Source organism: Erinaceus europaeus, chromosome 4, assembly GCF_950295315.1.
Source record: "Erinaceus europaeus chromosome 4, mEriEur2.1, whole genome shotgun sequence".
NCBI lineage: Eukaryota > Metazoa > Chordata > Mammalia > Eulipotyphla > Erinaceidae > Erinaceus > Erinaceus europaeus.
The window spans coordinates 70,417,719-70,434,870 of record NC_080165.1 but is presented as its reverse complement, the minus strand read 5'-3'; the positions used below and the strand labels follow the sequence as shown (position 1 = coordinate 70,434,870).

At 39.4% G+C, this 17,152-nt stretch overlaps 1 protein-coding gene across 9 annotated transcripts in view; it reads right to left on the bottom strand.

Moving 5' to 3' along the window:
* The window catches only part of LOC103120378 (RUNX family transcription factor 2), a 343,683-nt gene that overhangs the window by 245,915 nt on the left and 80,616 nt on the right, over nt 1–17,152 (bottom strand). For 5 of the 9 annotated variants that reach the window (XM_060189907.1, XM_060189902.1, XM_016191562.2 and 2 more), the window contains exon 4: nt 4,798–4,971. The exons of the other annotated variants lie outside the window; for them this stretch is intronic. In XM_060189907.1, the coding sequence (XP_060045890.1) occupies nt 4,798–4,971 (174 nt within the window). The remainder of the gene's footprint in view (nt 1–4,797; nt 4,972–17,152) is intronic. 9 annotated transcript variants of the gene reach the window in all.

The following is a 17,152-nucleotide window of genomic DNA, read 5'->3' as shown; positions in this document are numbered from 1 at the left end:
AAAATATTAACTAGAAATAATAAAAACAAAACTAGTTAACTTGAGCAGTTTCTACTAACATAATATCTCTACTCCACATCTATCACCAGATTCTGAATCAAAAGAAGTGAGCATTTGTGACAAGTTAGATGTTTCTCATTACCCAGAGACAAGTATCAACTGAATGAAAGACAAAGAAAAGAAAATGCTATAGAGGAAGCAACTTCCTCAGGAAGCCTTAAGAAGGCTTTGGGCCTCAGGCAGAATATAAGCCATTAACGACTAAAACAGAGTAAGGCCATCACAGAAACACTAGAAAGCTAGCCAGTCCACTGTGTGGCTAGGACATTTAGCCCCTGGAATTGGGAGAAGTACTAAAGAGCACTAATATGAAACATTAAATGCTTATGACTTCCTCAATTTATAATTTGTAATTTTGTTTCACTCTTTTGGGAGTCTGGCTTGCCTTTTATGTTGGCAAATAGGAGAACTAGTAGTGACCATGTAAGAGTAATCATTATCTACTATTCTGGGATAAGAGCTCGAAATACTGAGAATCAAGTAAATGTGAAGTGATCAGGCCCATTCTGATACACATTTCTTTGTTGCTGCTGTTGCTGCTGCTGCTGCTGCTGCTGCTGCTGCTGCTGCTGCTGCTGCTGCTGCTGCTGCTGCTGCTGCTGCTGCTGCTGCTACTGTTGTCATCATGACTGGGGCTTCCCCAATCTGGCCAACTTTTCAGATAGATAAGAAGAGACAGAGAAAGAGGGAGAGAAACCACAGCACGAAATCTTCCTCCAGTGCTGCGGGGCTTGGTGGTTCAAACCTGAGTTGTACATGTGGTAAAACAGGAGTGTCCCTAAGGGGAGCCATCTTCTAAGCATAAAGTTCCATAAATCATTCATTCCATAGGCCTGTCTATTTGTTTATTTTATTTTTAGAGACATATTTCACAAGACAGGTAAGTAAGAAGGTAGGGAGGAAGAGGGCAGAGCAGTACTCTGGCATAGGCAGCACTAGGGATGAAACTAGCTCTTAGGCTTGCAAGTTCAGAGATCTACTCACTGTACCACCACCCTGGCCTAAATAAACTTCTTGATCCAAAAAATTACATCAACTAAAATGTAGATGCAATATATGGAAAGAAGACATAAAGTCAACTATAGATAAGGCTTATAAGAAGAATTTAAATTTAGTCTTGTAATGATGTAGATCCTAAACTATAATTTCATCAAATGGTTTCAATGTGTGAATATTACCTTGATATGTGATTTCAGACACTACTATTTGTAGCCAGGAAACAATGGCATTTTAGAGTATGAAATTTAAAAAAAGAACCATTTATGTTAACAAAGAATAATATCTCAGACCTTTTTGCACTGACTTCTGCTATTTATATATCATTTATTCATTCAGCATTTCATGAAATGCCACTACTGTGCTAGGCAATAAACACAATATCCCCCCAAAAAAAATTTATAATCTTGCAGGATTTTTAAGTGATTATATCAAAGCTAGACAATAATAATATCTTAACTAAAGCTTAAAAGACAGGTAGGCAGCCTGTGAATGAAAATTCCAGGACTACTCCTTCACAGAAAAGATAACACACTGGCAGGATGAATGGGTCTTGTCAACCAATAGAGACACCACAAAGAGAATAGGCTCCAAAGAGAAGATTATCTGCCTAAGGAATAACAACATTGTTACCATAGGGCAGAAGGCAGAAGAAGGTTAACAATCTCTTCAATGAGATGTTCAATCAAGGATAGAATTTTCTTCTCTTCCTCATATAACTCTCTCCATGTGGCAAGTCCTAAGCCATACTTAGTAAATGAAAACTGATCCAAAGAGAAAAAAAATGAAATCTATCCAGATCACTCTGAAAGTGCTGTTGCTGCAGTGGCTATTCTTGGGTCTCCCTAGTAAGTTGGGTCAAGGCAGAACATTCCACAACCTTGATTATGGGCAGATACTAGGATAGTATTATTATTAATAACAATATAGGAGCATTTAGAGAAAGTGCAGGTGGCTAAGAGTTTACCAAGGGTAGCGTGTGTGTGTGTGTGTGTGTGTGTGTGTGTGTGTGTGTGTGTGTGTTTTCCTGCTGATTTAAAATGTCTGAGAAACCTTGGGACTAGTGCCTTGTGAGTGTTAAAATCAATCATAAAAGACAAATCTGTAAATCAATTATTATTACTGTTATAATCCCAAAACACAACACCTTTTTTTTTTGCCTTCAGGTTTATTGGTGCCTGTACTACTAATCCACTGCTCCCAGAGGCTAATTTTTTTTTCCCTTTTGATGCCCTTGTTGCTTATCGTTACTATAGTTATTGTTGTCATTGTTGTTGGATAGGCCAGAGAGAAATTGAGAGAGATGGGGAAGACAGAGAGGGGAAGAGAAAGATAGACACCTGCAGACCTGCTTCACTGCTTGTGAAGCGACCCCCCACCCCCGCAGGTGGGAAGCCTGAGGCTCGAACCGGTCCTTGGTCCTTGCACTTTGCGCCATGTGCGCTTAACCCACTGTACTACCACCTGGCCCCTAGAGCTAACACTCTTATAAAAATTCCAGAAAGCTATCAGTAGGTAGGGGGAAAAAAAAAACCTGCTTTACATTTTCATTTTCAGAAAGATATTCAGAGAATACTTAATATTTTTTAATGATCATCATACAATGAACTGCAGTGTGACACTGTATAAGAAAAGCATTAGCAGATAAGAAACCTAATTCTGTCTGTCACTATCTTGCTATAAATATGTAAACAAGTGGCTGAAAAATCCTAAGTCTCCCAACAGGGAGGAGGATAAAGAGGCCAGGTGGTAGTACAGCGGGATCAAGAGGCCCTAGTTTGTAGTGGCAGCCTCTCTTTCACTCTGCTCAGCTGCTCTGCTGCCCTTGGTGTTTGCCACACTGCCTCCGTGCCTCATTCTCCCCATTTACATCTCTGGATCAAGTGCTGCTTTAATAGAGATAATTTTCACAACACTGACCGGCCTTTAGGTTAACGGTACATTCAGATTCAAAATATGCCCTGCGTCTATTCTGTCAGACCATCTTTAAATAGCTATCACCAATCTTTTAAATTTCTGCACAAAGTCTTGAGAAAAACATTTTCTGATGTGAATCTGAAAATACACAAGTCTCAAGGACCGTTCTTAAAGTATAGTCACTAGCAAAGCATAATTGGCAAATAGTTATGGAAGTTATGGACTAGGATATATAAATCAAACATTTAAAGAACCCAGGGGTTTCTTAATCATAGAACATATATTTTATTATGCATATATATTTTATTAGCCATCAAAGGTCCCTTGAAAACCATATATAAACATTTTATATGTATATGTACATATATAGGCTCCCATACATACATACACACATAACACAGAGTCAGAGAGACAATAAGAAGAATTAATCTAAAAATAAAGACAGCTATTATGAACCTAAATCAATAATCTAAAGTTCACTACTTTAAATGCAGCCACATATAGAGCTGCTTCAAATTCACACAAATTAGTGTGAACTTGACCCTTGTGGTTTTTGGTTTTTTTTTTTCTTCAAGGATATGTGTCTAGTAAGCACATTAACCTTATTATCCTTACATATCATCTTTTAGAGATTTATTTAACTAGTATCAGCTATTCAACACAGAGCTCCAGGTTTCTTTTCTGGTGCAGAAAACTAGTTCTTTTCAGTTCTCTGATATTAATTTTTATAGTCCTATACTACTTTTAAGGATGTAAACTCGGGCATATGCACATATTCAAACTGATACAAGTACATCCACAGAAACATACTCCAAAAAGACGTTGTTAATATGGGAGGGAAAGAAGGCGAGGTAGGTCATTTAGTTTATAAACAATTGTGTTTATAAATCATTAATGACACTCAAAACTTAACCGCTACAGATAAAAATCTAACTGTTAGAAAAGATTCATGTTAAGAATTTAGCATACATTGCGTCTCGACTTGTTTCCCTCTATTCTAAAACACCTCTGCCAACAACAGCAACTACGTAGTATGCTTCTTTCAGTTCTCAAAACTTGTAAATTAAAGATCTGTGAAGATTAACATACTTCCTAGTCACCATGATCTAAACAATCAGACTTAGTCCTAAAATAAGATTTGTCTTTGCACAGTGGGGGGGGGGCGGGAGGGGAAGAGTCAGGAGTCTTAATGTACCAAATGTGAATGATTAGTCTGTAATACAATGCTCATGTTAATTTTTAAGAAGAAAGGTAAGGTAAGCAGCTTAGCAGAATGTCTAAAGAGAATTGGCACAGGAGGAACTGCAACTAAATGTGAATCAGAAGCGGATTCTGTCTGCCCAGTAAGCCATTCATTGACTTGGCCTTATAATTACCAATCAAGGCTTCCTGTTAGCCCTGGGCAATTTTCAAGCAAACTTAATGAAACAGTTATACATGTAAGAAATGTAAACCCCCATATGAGAGGGTAACACTAATTTTCTAATAGTGAGGGTGTGATGTTATCCCCTGCACCACCTGGATACAATATAGAACCTTACAACAAACATTCTCCCAGAGAACATAGTTATTACCATTCACCCAGTGTGCAGACTGACATAGCTACAGAACACAGCAGAAACTTCCCCCAAATTTTTATCGCAAAGCTGTTGACTATCGGAGTTTGGTTTTTTTATGTAAAAATAGTCTCTTTGTGTCTTAATTTCTTTTAAATAATAAGCCATTACACAGCTCCAGGAGTTTTAAAGTGAACACATCTTATCGGGTAACCCCTCACCCCCAGCCTGCCAGAGTCTGCAAGTGAAACCTAGGAGTCTGTCTTACCTGTAATCTGACTCTGTCCTTGTGGATTAAAAGGACTTGGTGCAGAGTTCAGGGAGGGCCGTGGGTTCTGAGGCGGGACACCTACTCTCATACTGGGATGAGGAATGCGCCCTAAATCACTGAGGCGGTCAGAGAACAAACTAGGTTTAGAGTCATCAAGCTTCTGTCTGTGCCCTGGAAACAGCAAATCATAAAATAAAAGCATATTAATTAGCTGAACAATTGACCATGCTAAATAGATATTGTGAACATACATTCTGGGGGTTTAAGTCAAGGAATTATCAATACTGATATTTCTAATGATGTGTCTATATAATGCCTTGCGTTTTAAATTGCCTTGTAAGCATCATCTGCTGGCAACCATTCCTAATCTCTGTGGCATAAATGATGAGCAAGAGTCTCAGAGGGTGACTCCGAGTCTAACTTTTGGAGCAAGGACAGGACACTGGAGCTCAAGAGGAACTCTCTAGGTGTCCTCTCTATCCCCCACAGTGAGGACAGGAAAGGAGAACATTACTGAAGTGTATGTGTTTGTGTCCTGAAGGACGTAACCTGCCCCCCACCCCTGAAAGTTCAGGGAACCTATGAATGTGGCATACATTGTCCAAAGTTAAGATAGAAACAAACACATTGATTGACAGGATGACCATGGTGATTTTGTTTTCCTTTTTGATATTACAAATATCTCTTACAGAGACTCACTACTGAAAATTTGAAAACTCAGATTTGGAGCCCCTTTAATAGAAACGGGCAGAAGGCAAGGAAGGCATCTGGATCTTTTGCTATATGCTGAAACTCGAAAGTATGTAATAACCTACATTACATCGGAAAGAGCATCTTTTTACTTTAAATCTAGCAATGTGGTTTTGTAAGAAATTGGAAGGCTCCAGGTGGCGATGCACCTAGTAGAGGGCACCTGTTACTGTGCACAAGGACCTAGGTCCAAGCTCGCTCCCAGTCCCCCCACCTGTTGGGGAGAAGCTTCATGAATGGTAAAGCAGTACTGTAGGTCTCAGTCTCCCTCTCTCTCTCTCTCTCTCTCCCCTCACATGCAGGCACACTATTTCTCTCTCTCTCTCTCTCTCTCTCTCTCTCTCTATATATATATATATATATATATATATATATATATATATATTTCCCTCTCTCTCTACCCTGCTCTACTCTTTGCCCCCACCTATCTCAATTTCTCTCTGTTTCTATCAAAAAAGGAAAAAAGATTAGCCACCAGAAGTACTGGATTCATCATACAGTCACCAAGCCCCAACAATAACCCTGGTGGAAATAAATATGTATAGAAAAAAAAAACCTTTGAATTATCAGATGAATATGAGAATCCATTACTTAATATAAGACAGAACAGGGGATCAGGAGGTATAGCAGAGGGTTAAGTGCAAGTGGTGCAAAGCACATGGACCAGCATAAGGATCCCGGCTTGAGCCCTCCGGCTCCCCACCTGCAGTGGGGTCACTTTATGGGTGTTGAAGCAGTCTGCAGGTGTCTGTCTTTCTCTCTCCCTCTCTGTCTTCCCTTCTCTCAATTTCCCTCTATCCTATCCAACAGCAATGTCAACAATAATAATGACAACAACAAGAGTAACAACAAGGGCAACAAAATGGAAAAAAATGGCCTCCAAGAGCAGAGAATTCGGAGTGCAGGCATGAACCCCAATAATAACCCTGGAGGCAAAAAAAATGACAGAAAAAGGAATATTTTCTCTTTCATTCAAATGTACAATCTAAGGAAATTCTAAGTAGTAAAGATATGTAAATTAAGTATAACCAAAGCTATAGAATTTTTTAGTCATAAAATAATTTTTATGACAGTGTTCAATATTGTCCTAATGTTAGTATAACAAAAATAAAATAAAATAAAATACCCTGAAAATTGTGTGGCATGTATTAAGTGTCAATGCGTGGAGAGACTGTGGTGAACAAGCACTGTAATGTCTTAAACATGAACAGAAATATATTGTGGATCCCTCCTTCCAAATTTTGTATTAGTGAGGTCCTAGTATGTTATCTCAACACTTCCATAACTTTAAAATGATGACCTGCGTAAGAATTTTTCCCTCTGAAGAAAAATTCAGGGAATTAAGATGATTATCCATAAGAAGAAAAAAAAACTTGAAAGAAGGTTATTAAAATCCTTTGAGAATGGGAGATATATTCTAGGGCAGCAAGAATGCCTCATCTTCCACTTAAGATAGAAGAGGAATGAGAAGAGGATAGGGTTAAGTTTAACATTAGAATTCCCCAACTATAAGCTGTCTTCATAAGACAAATTCCTTATTTTATTTGCCCCCAAATGTATTTTCCTGTCTCCTTTTTCATTGCCTACTCAGCCCAAAGAAAACAGACAAGAAGCCAAGGCTTGGTAATATGAGTGTAGCTGTCTCCAAAACCAAACATGTTTCAACTAGGCCCATTAACTGAAATGCACCCACCACCCTATTTCCTGGCAATGCAAGTTTTTATTTGGGCATCTGCTATAACAGTAGAACTAAGACTAGCAGAAAATGATCTGGAAAAACTAAGGAAACTCACAATTTGTTGATGGTTGCTTTTCCCAATAGTTAAACCAATTACAAATAGACTTCAGAACTTTAAAGAACCTGCAGAGATTACACAACTATTAAGCACTGGCAAGTAAGGTGTTTATAAATGAAGCAACTAAGGCCTTACGAGGTCAGTCAACTAGTCCATGGTCCTCAGCTACTACTTAGTTAGGCATGCACTAGGACACAGCCCAAGATAGTCCATGTTGACTAAGCATTCCACTCACTGTGTAACACCATGAGTGCTGGCATGCTAACTTTCTCTTCCCTTCCTCTCCCAGCTGCTATGAAGGACTGAAAGTGGGGGATGGGGAGACAGCATAATGGTTGTGCATAAAGACTTTCATTCTTGGGGGCCGGGAGGTGGCGCACGTGGTTGGGCACATATATCACAGTGCACAAGGACTCGGGTTCAAGTCTCCAGTCCCCACCTGTAGGGGGAAAGCTTCACAAGTGGTGAAGCAGGGCTGCAGGGGTCTCTCTGTCTCTCTCCCTCTCCCCTCTCAATTTCTCTGTCTCTATCCAATAGTAAATAAATAAATAAATAAATAATGTTTAAAAGACGTTCATTCCTGAGGCACCAAAGGTTCTAGTTTCAGTCCCCAGCACCAATATAAACCATACTTGAGTGGTGCTCTGGTAAAAAAAAGAAAGAAAGAAAGAAAGAAAGAAAGAAAGAAAGAAAGAAAGAAAGAAAGAAAGAAAGAAAGAAATCAGTGAGATGCCTAAGAACTAAACCCAGTTAGATGCTGAAGCTTATTTTCACTGTAAATTCAGGCAGATGCAATAATTAAATTGTCCATTGCCCTAAACAAACTTCATATCTCTTGCTGACCCTAAGTTTCAAGATTAACGAATTATGGCTATAAAATTTGCTACAGTTAGATCCATGAATTCTGTTCCATACACCAAAAAAAAAAAAATAATAATAGTATGGTGTTGATTCAGCTATAAACATTAACAAGAAAGCTTACGGAATTGTCCCTGGAAGTTATTTTTTTTAATAGGCCATATTTTTGGAATGGCATATTCCCTAGGGGCTGAAGGGAGGGCTGCATGGTCTTGCATGGTTCCTTTATACATCAGGACTTTATGTGGGCCATGGGTCACAAAAACATTTAATAAACCTTGCCTCTGCTTTCTACACCCTTTTCATTGGGTTGTTGTTTTTTGGGGTTTTTTTTTTCATAGAGACCACTATGAGATGTGAATTCAGTATGTAGATGTGTGAGCATACTTTTATTTTTCTCCTAGTTAAGTGCTTTAAGAAAGTAATAGGTGACCATAGGCAAGAATAAAGAATTTGAGTAGCAAAAGTCAAGTGTGAAAATTTTAAAAGCAGATAGAAATGGTAAGGCTTCAATGGCACTTAGGAAATTATCTTCAAACAGAGCTATGAAATCTCAACAAATATCCTGGACCAATTCAGAAAACAATTCACTTTCTGTGGGTGCACCTATACAGGAAGTATAAGTGCTTTTTGCTTGCAAATGCTTGTTCCTCACAGTCTCTACCATAGCCACAACAAAATTCTTACAGTACAATGAAGAACAAAAGTAGAACGAGTGTTTTATCTTTCAACCGTAACAAATACCTGCTACCACGAAACCACATCGGGGTAACATATGAATGATGGGTTGAAAGATGATCTATTTAAGCCTTAAGCACTCAAGCAATTCTTTCAGAAATCAAGAACATAGACTAGAAAGGGCACACTCACTAAAAGCAAAGACAGGGTACTCTGCTATGGTACTGAGAAAACTAAACTTCATCCAAAGGGCCAAAGAGTGTTTTGCTCAAGCATGAGAAAGGTATTAAAGATGAAAGACCCTTCAACTACATACTGAAGGGTAGAAACTAAACTTCTGATGGTAACAGTAATGTAGTGTATACAAGTTTTGATTAAAAGGCCCTATACCTGAAAGCTATATAATACTATCAACCAATGTTTTTGTTTGTTTGCTTTTGTTTGGCATCCAGGGTTACCACGGGGGCTCAGTGCTGGCACTATAAATCCACTATTCCCATTGGCCATTTTCCCCTTATTTTATCTGACAGGACAGAGAGAAATGAGAAGAGAGAAAAATAGGCACCTGAAGACCTGCTTCACTGCTTGTGAAGTGGCTCTGCTGCAGGCTGGGGAGGGAGGGGCTCTAAACCAGATCCTAGCGTGAGTCCTTGTGCATAGTACTATGTGCGCTAGACTGGGTGTGCCACCACCCAACCCGCCTCGTTTGTTTTTCAAATGATAAAAAATTGAAAAGAATGGAGGATGTTTGCATTGTTTAGACCATATGAAAGCTCAGTCCTAGATCCTTCCTAGAGAGCTGCACTTTCTTCCTTGAGCACTAGCTTTTCCATCCTAACTAAAAAGGGAAATCCTGTAAGGAATTAGAAAAACTGAGTGACAGAATCACGAAACAGCTTACCCAGTGGAGACGCACTTTGCCATATGTGAGGCTAAACCCCAGCACCACACAGAAGCACCATGGACATCACTATGGGAATTCAAGGGTGGTGGAGCGGTGTTGTAGCAGCTCTGTCTTTTCCCTCTCTTTTGTTTTTTAAAACAACCTTCTTTTTTATTTTATTATCTTTATTTATTTATTGGATAGAGGCATCCTGAAATCAAGAGGGAACAGGGCAGTAGAGATGGGAGGGACAGGGAGACACCTGCAACACTGCTTCACCACTTGCAAAGCTTTTCCCCTACAGGTGGGACTGGGGGCTCGAACCCAGGTCCTTGAGCATTGAGACAGACATGTGTGCTCAACCAGGTGTGCCATCACCCAGACCCTCTTCCCTCTCTTAGTAATAATAATAAAATAAATAATCTTAAATGTCGGTATTCAGGCCCCACATAAACTCAATTTAATCAAAGTCTCTAAGAGTGGGAACCAAGGTGAGCTCTTTTTTAAAAGCTCACCCCACGACCTGAGGTTGAGAAGCACAGCTCAAAATGAGTTCACAGACCCATGCACTCAGTGCCCCCTCTTCACATCACTGATTCATCCATTTCAGCCTCCTCCCTGAGTTCCACCCTGCTTCCTTGGCATCTTCCTCTAAGATGTCTCTGAAGTGTCTTAAATGTGATATAGGCAAGACATAACTCTTAATACTCCACAAAAAAAAAAAAAAAAAAAAAAGCCTATTGCCCTAAGAGTTCCCCTTCTCAGCAAATGCCACTAGCCAGTCAGGCATTTAAGCCAAAATCTAGATATAGTCCTCACTCACCACATTCAATCTATTAACAAGTCTTATCAATTTAATCTGGAAGGTGAGCCTCAAATACATTTCTTTCATTTCCAACAGCATAGCCCAAGATCATATCTATGTGCTTCTCATCTCTTTCTCTCCATCTTTCATGATCTCTTTTTGGTTTCCTAGGAATGGACTTAAATATGAATCTCTCCTTGATTCTTTCTTTTTTTTCTTTTTTTTTTTTTTTTTTGCCTCCAGTGTTATTGCTGGGGCTCAGTGCCTACACAACAAATCCACTGCTCCTGGAGACCATTTTTTCCCTTTGGTTGCCCTTGTTGTTTATCATTGTTGTTATTATTGTTGCTGTTATTGCTGTCATCAATGCTGGATAGGACAGAGAGAAATGGCTAGAGGAGGGAAAGGCAGATACAGAGAGAGAAGTGACACCCCTGCAGCTGGGGAACTGGGAGCTCCAACCAGGATCTTACCCGGGTCCTAACGCTTTGTGCCATGTGCGCTTAACCAGTGGCACTACCTCCCGGCCCCGCCTTGATTCTTAATACGACCCACTCCACCACTTCCTAGACCTCAGAGTGAACAGCAACTCCCATGAAAAGCTTTTCCTGACTACTCAGTGTAGGGTCCCTCCCTCTTGAGCAAAAACCTCTGTTTATTTCCTTTGTGGCTATTACCACAATCTGTAATTATCTTGTATATTTCTTTATTCCCTGCTAGACTTTAAGCCCCATGAGTATGAGTAGTCTGTCTTATTTGAGACCGTGAGACTGAGCCTCAGAACCTAGTCCAGTAATTGCCATACTGTAAGTGCTTGATAAATATGCATGCAATAAATGAAAGAATATTACATTCTTTTAGACAAATATTTCAATTGAGAGAAAATTTCTTGGCCTGGCACTACTATTCCCCCCTCCCCCAATGTATGCATTTCTTATATGACAATCCAGTGACTGAAGATGGCAAGACCTTTTTTGAGAGACAAGCATTTACTGATGCCTAGGATATATCCCTGAAAAATACTCATTCAATAGTCTGTAGTGAGTCAGTATAAAGTTCATAATGAAATAGTGTCTACTTAGACTTAGATACCCTCCTCACCTACTGCCTATTACAGTTCTCTCACTCACCTTATCAAAACAAGGGCTGCAAAAGCTCAATAAGGGCAAGAGACTGGCATACTTTAACAATTGACTTTTTAGTCACTATCAGGCCAGCCCATCAGCTGGGGCCCTAATCGGGGGTCCTGAGATTCCCAAACAGACATGATGAGCCTAGACCTCGAATAAATCCCTCTCTATTGTTACCGGCCATTTCCATCAGGAACAACAAAACAGACCCCTTTGTGGGTCCCCATAGGACCTTGCCCTCAACTTGGATCAACAATGGTAGAGAATGCCCCAACCTCTTAAGGGAGGATGGACAGCATACTCTATGCTACACCTGAGGAAGATGAGTCCAAGTATTGGGGCAGCTTGGAACATTCCTACTCATGAGCACAGAATGTGAGCTCAGATCTATAGGGATGCAGAGGTCACATAGGCAACTAAGCAGAATATGGGCCCCAGATAACATCAAATAGATGGGGTTTACAGTCAACAATATTTATACCCTTTTCCCATATTAGGGAGTTATTCTCTTCCCTGATGCAGCTTTCTGGCCCTTTTTCCAGCCATGATATCATCTCCCCAGACAATAACTTGGATCCACATGCATATCAGATTTCAGGCTCCGGGGAAAAAAGAAACAGAAAAGAAAAAAAAAACTAGTATAGCCACAGTCCCTTTGAAATATAACTAAAATATGCCTAGTAGCTATCTACAAAATAGAGGACCCTTCAACTCTTCATCTGCACTATTCCAGCCTTTAGGTCCATGATTGTTCAACAATTTGTTTGGCTTTGTATATTAACTCTCTTTTCAACCACCAGGTACCAGATGCTAGCATGATGCCAACCAGACTTCCCTGGACAGACAACCCCACCAATATGTCCTGGAGCTCCGCTTCCCCAGAGCCCCACCCCACTAGGGAAAGAGAGAGACAGGCTTGGAGTATGGATCAACCTGTCAATGCCCATGTTCAGTGGGGAAGCAATTACAGAAACCAGACCTTCCACCTTCTGTATCCCACAATGACCTTGGGTCCATGCTCCCAGAGGGTTAAAGAATAGGAAAGCTATCAGGGGAGGGGATGGTATACGGAGATCTGGTGGTGGGAACTGTGTGAAGTTGTACCCTCTTATCCTATGGTTTAGTCAATGCTTCCTTTTTATAAATAAAATTTTTTTAAAAAAGAAAGAAAAATACTCATTCAACTGAAAAGAGGGGGTTTTATTGTTCTTTGGGTTTATTTGCTTGTTTGCCTCCAAGGTTAATGCTGTGGATCCACACCTGCAGATTCTGCTGCTCCCAGAGGATTTAAAACTTTGATTTTTCTAGATAAAGGATGAGAGACAGAGGAGAGAGAGTCTGAGAGGAAAGACATCACAGCACTACCCCATCACTCATGAAGCTTCTCATACAGTCCACCCCACCCCCCATGTAGTGACTACAGGATTGAACCTGGGTTTTTGCAGATGGTAAAGTTTGTGCTTTATTGGGTGAACTATGTCTTAGCCCAAAAAGTCTTTCTGGGGGGGGGGGGAATGGACTTTCAATTTTAGAGCAACACATTTAAAAACATTTTTTTATTTTATTTATTTACTGGGTAGAGACAGAAGTCAAGAAAGAACAGGGAGACAGGAAGGGAGAGGGAGAGAGAGAGAGAGAGAGAGAGAGAGAGAGAGAGAGAGAGTGTGTGTGTGTGTGTGTGTGTGTGTGTGTGTGTGTGTGTGTGTAAGAGTGCAAGCCAGCCACAGCACTGCTTCACTGTTTGTGAAGCTTTCCCCTCTGTAGGTGGGGACTGGAGGCTTGAACCTAGCTCCTTGAGCATGATAACATGTTTGTTCAACCAGGTGCACCACCTCAAGAACAACATACTTTTGTGTGAATGAAGACCCAAGTCTCTGTCAGGGGAAGTGACTTGCCAAAATTTCAGTTACCGGAGGGACTAGAACTCAGGTGTCCTGACTGTGGATTCAGAGCTCTTTGCCTGTGTCTTATCAGTCAATTTAATTAAGGTAGTCCCAGTGCAGCATCAATTATTTAGAAGGAAATCAGGGCCAAATGCAAATTTAAAGAAATAAAAAGTAGTTTTCAAAACAGATTTATTTCAAAAAGTTCAGCGTTCTTGGCTGAATATGACTTTTGTTGCAATCAATTTCAAGGGCACAAAAGAAAGCATGATGAAAAGGTCACAACATTCACACATCCTGATAAGTCACTAAACAAGTCTAGCTAAGTGTATTTCCACTCAGCTTTTGGAGTCCACGGGCAACTCATCCCCAGAAAAAGCTAGTAATAGTGGCATTTAGAACTTCTAAAAATATCATGTATCTGAAACTGGTACATGAATACTCTGAAACTTTGGTATGCAAATTACAAAAATAAATTTGTCCATGTGATATGACTTATTTTGCCGATTTTAATAAAATGTTGGTTAAAAACAGAGTCTTACTGTCTGTACACTAAACTCATAACATCATGTACTACACCAGTTAAAAACACTCCTCCCGAAGGATGCCCAAATGTTCTAGCACACCTTTCAAAAACAAGGCACTTTTCACAAAGAGCACAAGAATATTCCATGTCATTTCTGATTCACCCTCAGGTAACACAGAGGGACCATTTTGCTAGTCACTAGGACATCGTATTTAGCAGTTCATCTTCTTGCAATGATATTTTAATTTAACTTTAGATACTTACTTCCCTTACGGTTATCCATTTTTATCCTGGGTTTAGGTTTTTTTTTTTTTAAAGAGACTAATGAATCTACTTGGGTTGAAGAAATATCTCACTTGGATAGTGTGCTGCTTTGCCATGTACGCAGCCAACGTTAGAGTCCTGCCCCTATCGAGTTGAAGAAAGTTTTAGTTCTATATTCACACACACACACACACACACACACACACACCTGCCTGTCAGTTTCTCTGTCTCTATATATATTTTTAAAAAGTGTTTCTATAAAAAAAGATTTACAAGGTAGGTCCATAGTAGAACATCAATAAAACAATAAGAATCAATATCATACTCATATTTAAGTCAGTTAGTTCAGCTAGTGCATTCTGGGTATCTGCAACATGGAAATATCATGAGTATTTTAAAGTGGGGAGAGAAAATTTAAAAGATAATACTCTCACCTCACGCAGTTCACAGTCTAGTGGGAAGAAAGGCAATCAATTAAATGGAAATGAAAAGACTAGGTCAAGACATTCATTAATAGATCAACTGAGGAAATGAGAATATGGGCTAATTCAAAATATTAACTGTTTTTGTGTGTGACTATGTAAAGACACGCTCTTAATTTTTAGAAGAACTTATTTATAATAATATCTAGGGGTTAAAAATCGAGATACTGGGGGCCAGATGGTAGCGCACCAGGTTAAGCACACATAGTACAAGGTGCAAGGACCCGCACAAGGATGCCGGTTCCAACCCCCAACTCCCCACCTGTGGCAGGGTCACTTCACAAGCAGTGAAAGCAGATCTTCCGGTATCTATCTTTCTCTCCCCCTCTGCCTTCCCCATTTCTCTCAATTTCTTTTTTATTATTATTTATAAAAAGGAAACATTGACAAAACCATAGGATAAGAGTGGTACAACTCCACACAATTCCCACCACCGGAACTCTGTATCCCATCCTTTTTCCTGATAGCCTTCCTATTCTTTAACCCCAGACAATAACTTCGCTCCACCTGCATGTCAGATTTCAGGATCATGGGAAAAAAAAGAAAAAAAAAAAACCTAGTATAGCCACAGGCTCTTTGGAATATTTCTCTCAATTTCTCTCTGTCCTATCCAACAATAACAACTGAAAAAGATGGCCACCAAGAGCGGTGGATTTGTAGTGCAGACATCAAGCCCCAGCAATAACCCTGGAGACAAAAAAAAAGAAAAAAAGATGCTTGGTACTACATATATGAAGTTCAAGGATCATTCCATCCTTGGTGGCACATATGCCTGAGATGAGCAGTGTTCTGCTTTCTCTCTCATAAGAATAAGTAATTTTTCATCAAAATAGCAGGTGAAACAAGGCAAAATAGCATTATAAAATTACATGATGATTTTTTACTTAATACAACCTTTAAAGCTAATTTACATTTTTTCATGATAAACTTTAAAACATATATAAAGTACTATAGGAAGAACAGAGAAGCAATTCATATGGCCTAAAAGGTCAGAATGGTAAGGTCATTATTGCCTTGATAGGAAACTGCTAAAGAGAGAATAAAGCTAGTCAGAGGGCAAAGGACAGAAACATAATAATAAATATCTTGTAAGATACAAGGTGTGATATGTATTTGATATTCATCTAAAGAGAAGCATGCTATTCTTCAAATCACTTGATGCGCCTAGTTTTTCAACTTAGTGTTAATTTTTAAACTATTCAGTAGATAGGAGAATCTGCCCTTTTAATACAAGTCTTTCTTTTTTTTTTTAAATAACTCTTTTTTTTAATATTTATTTCTTTTTGTTGCCCTTGTTGTTTTATTGTTGTAGTTATTATTGTTGTTGCTACTTATGTCATTGTTGTTGGATAGGACAGAGAAAAATGGAGAGAGGAGGGGAAGACAGAGAGGGGGAGAGAAAGACGTCTGACACCTGCAGACCTGCTTCACTGCCTGTGAAGTGACCCCCCTGCAGGTGGAGGCCGGGGCTCAAACCGGGATCCTTATGCCGGTCCTTGTGCTTTGCGCCATGTGCGCTTAACCTACTGTGCTACCACCTGACTCCTAATACAAGTCTACTATCCCCTGACCAGTAAAATGATACTTTGGCAGCCGAGGAACCTCCTTTACCAAGAATTTAGACTTCCCTGGAAGAGGTGACTGGGGAGACATGAGCTAACTTTGCTGTCATCAAGTATGTTATTAGACGAGATCTGATTCAGTACTCTAAGGGTGCAAATCACAGGATATAACCAAGAATGTCTGAGAATGATCCCTTCAGTAAAGGGAACTCTTCAGAAAAAGGTTTACATCAGAATTACAATTCTTCATAGTAAATTGGTAATAAGGCAACAGAGCTGTTATACTATAGAAATTTAGGGAGGAGATGGAGGTTGATATCTTCACTTCTAATCCCTCCACCTTAAAAGTGGAAGGTGACCGTGTTTATGTAAGTGGGTCAGGAAATCAACTAGTTTTAAAGATAGAGTTCAATTCCTAATGAAAATATTCATAATTCTACTAAGGATGAGCTTTAGTCTATCATAGAGAATTCAGTCTAGATGATTTCTAGCAGAAATCTATTTAACAAGGATAATTCCACAGATGCAAGTAAGTTCAAGCTATGCAAGGTTCTGATCAAAATACTTTATAATTATTGAGACTCAAGGGTAAAAACCTGGACACAACTGAGAAAGTAAACTCTTCTGTTTGCATTCAAATGACTGCACTTCACTGCTGTTTTACAGAAGTCTAAGAAATCAAAGATAATACACTTTTGTAATGTTTAGCTAATCTTTTGTTTTTCCCCAAATACC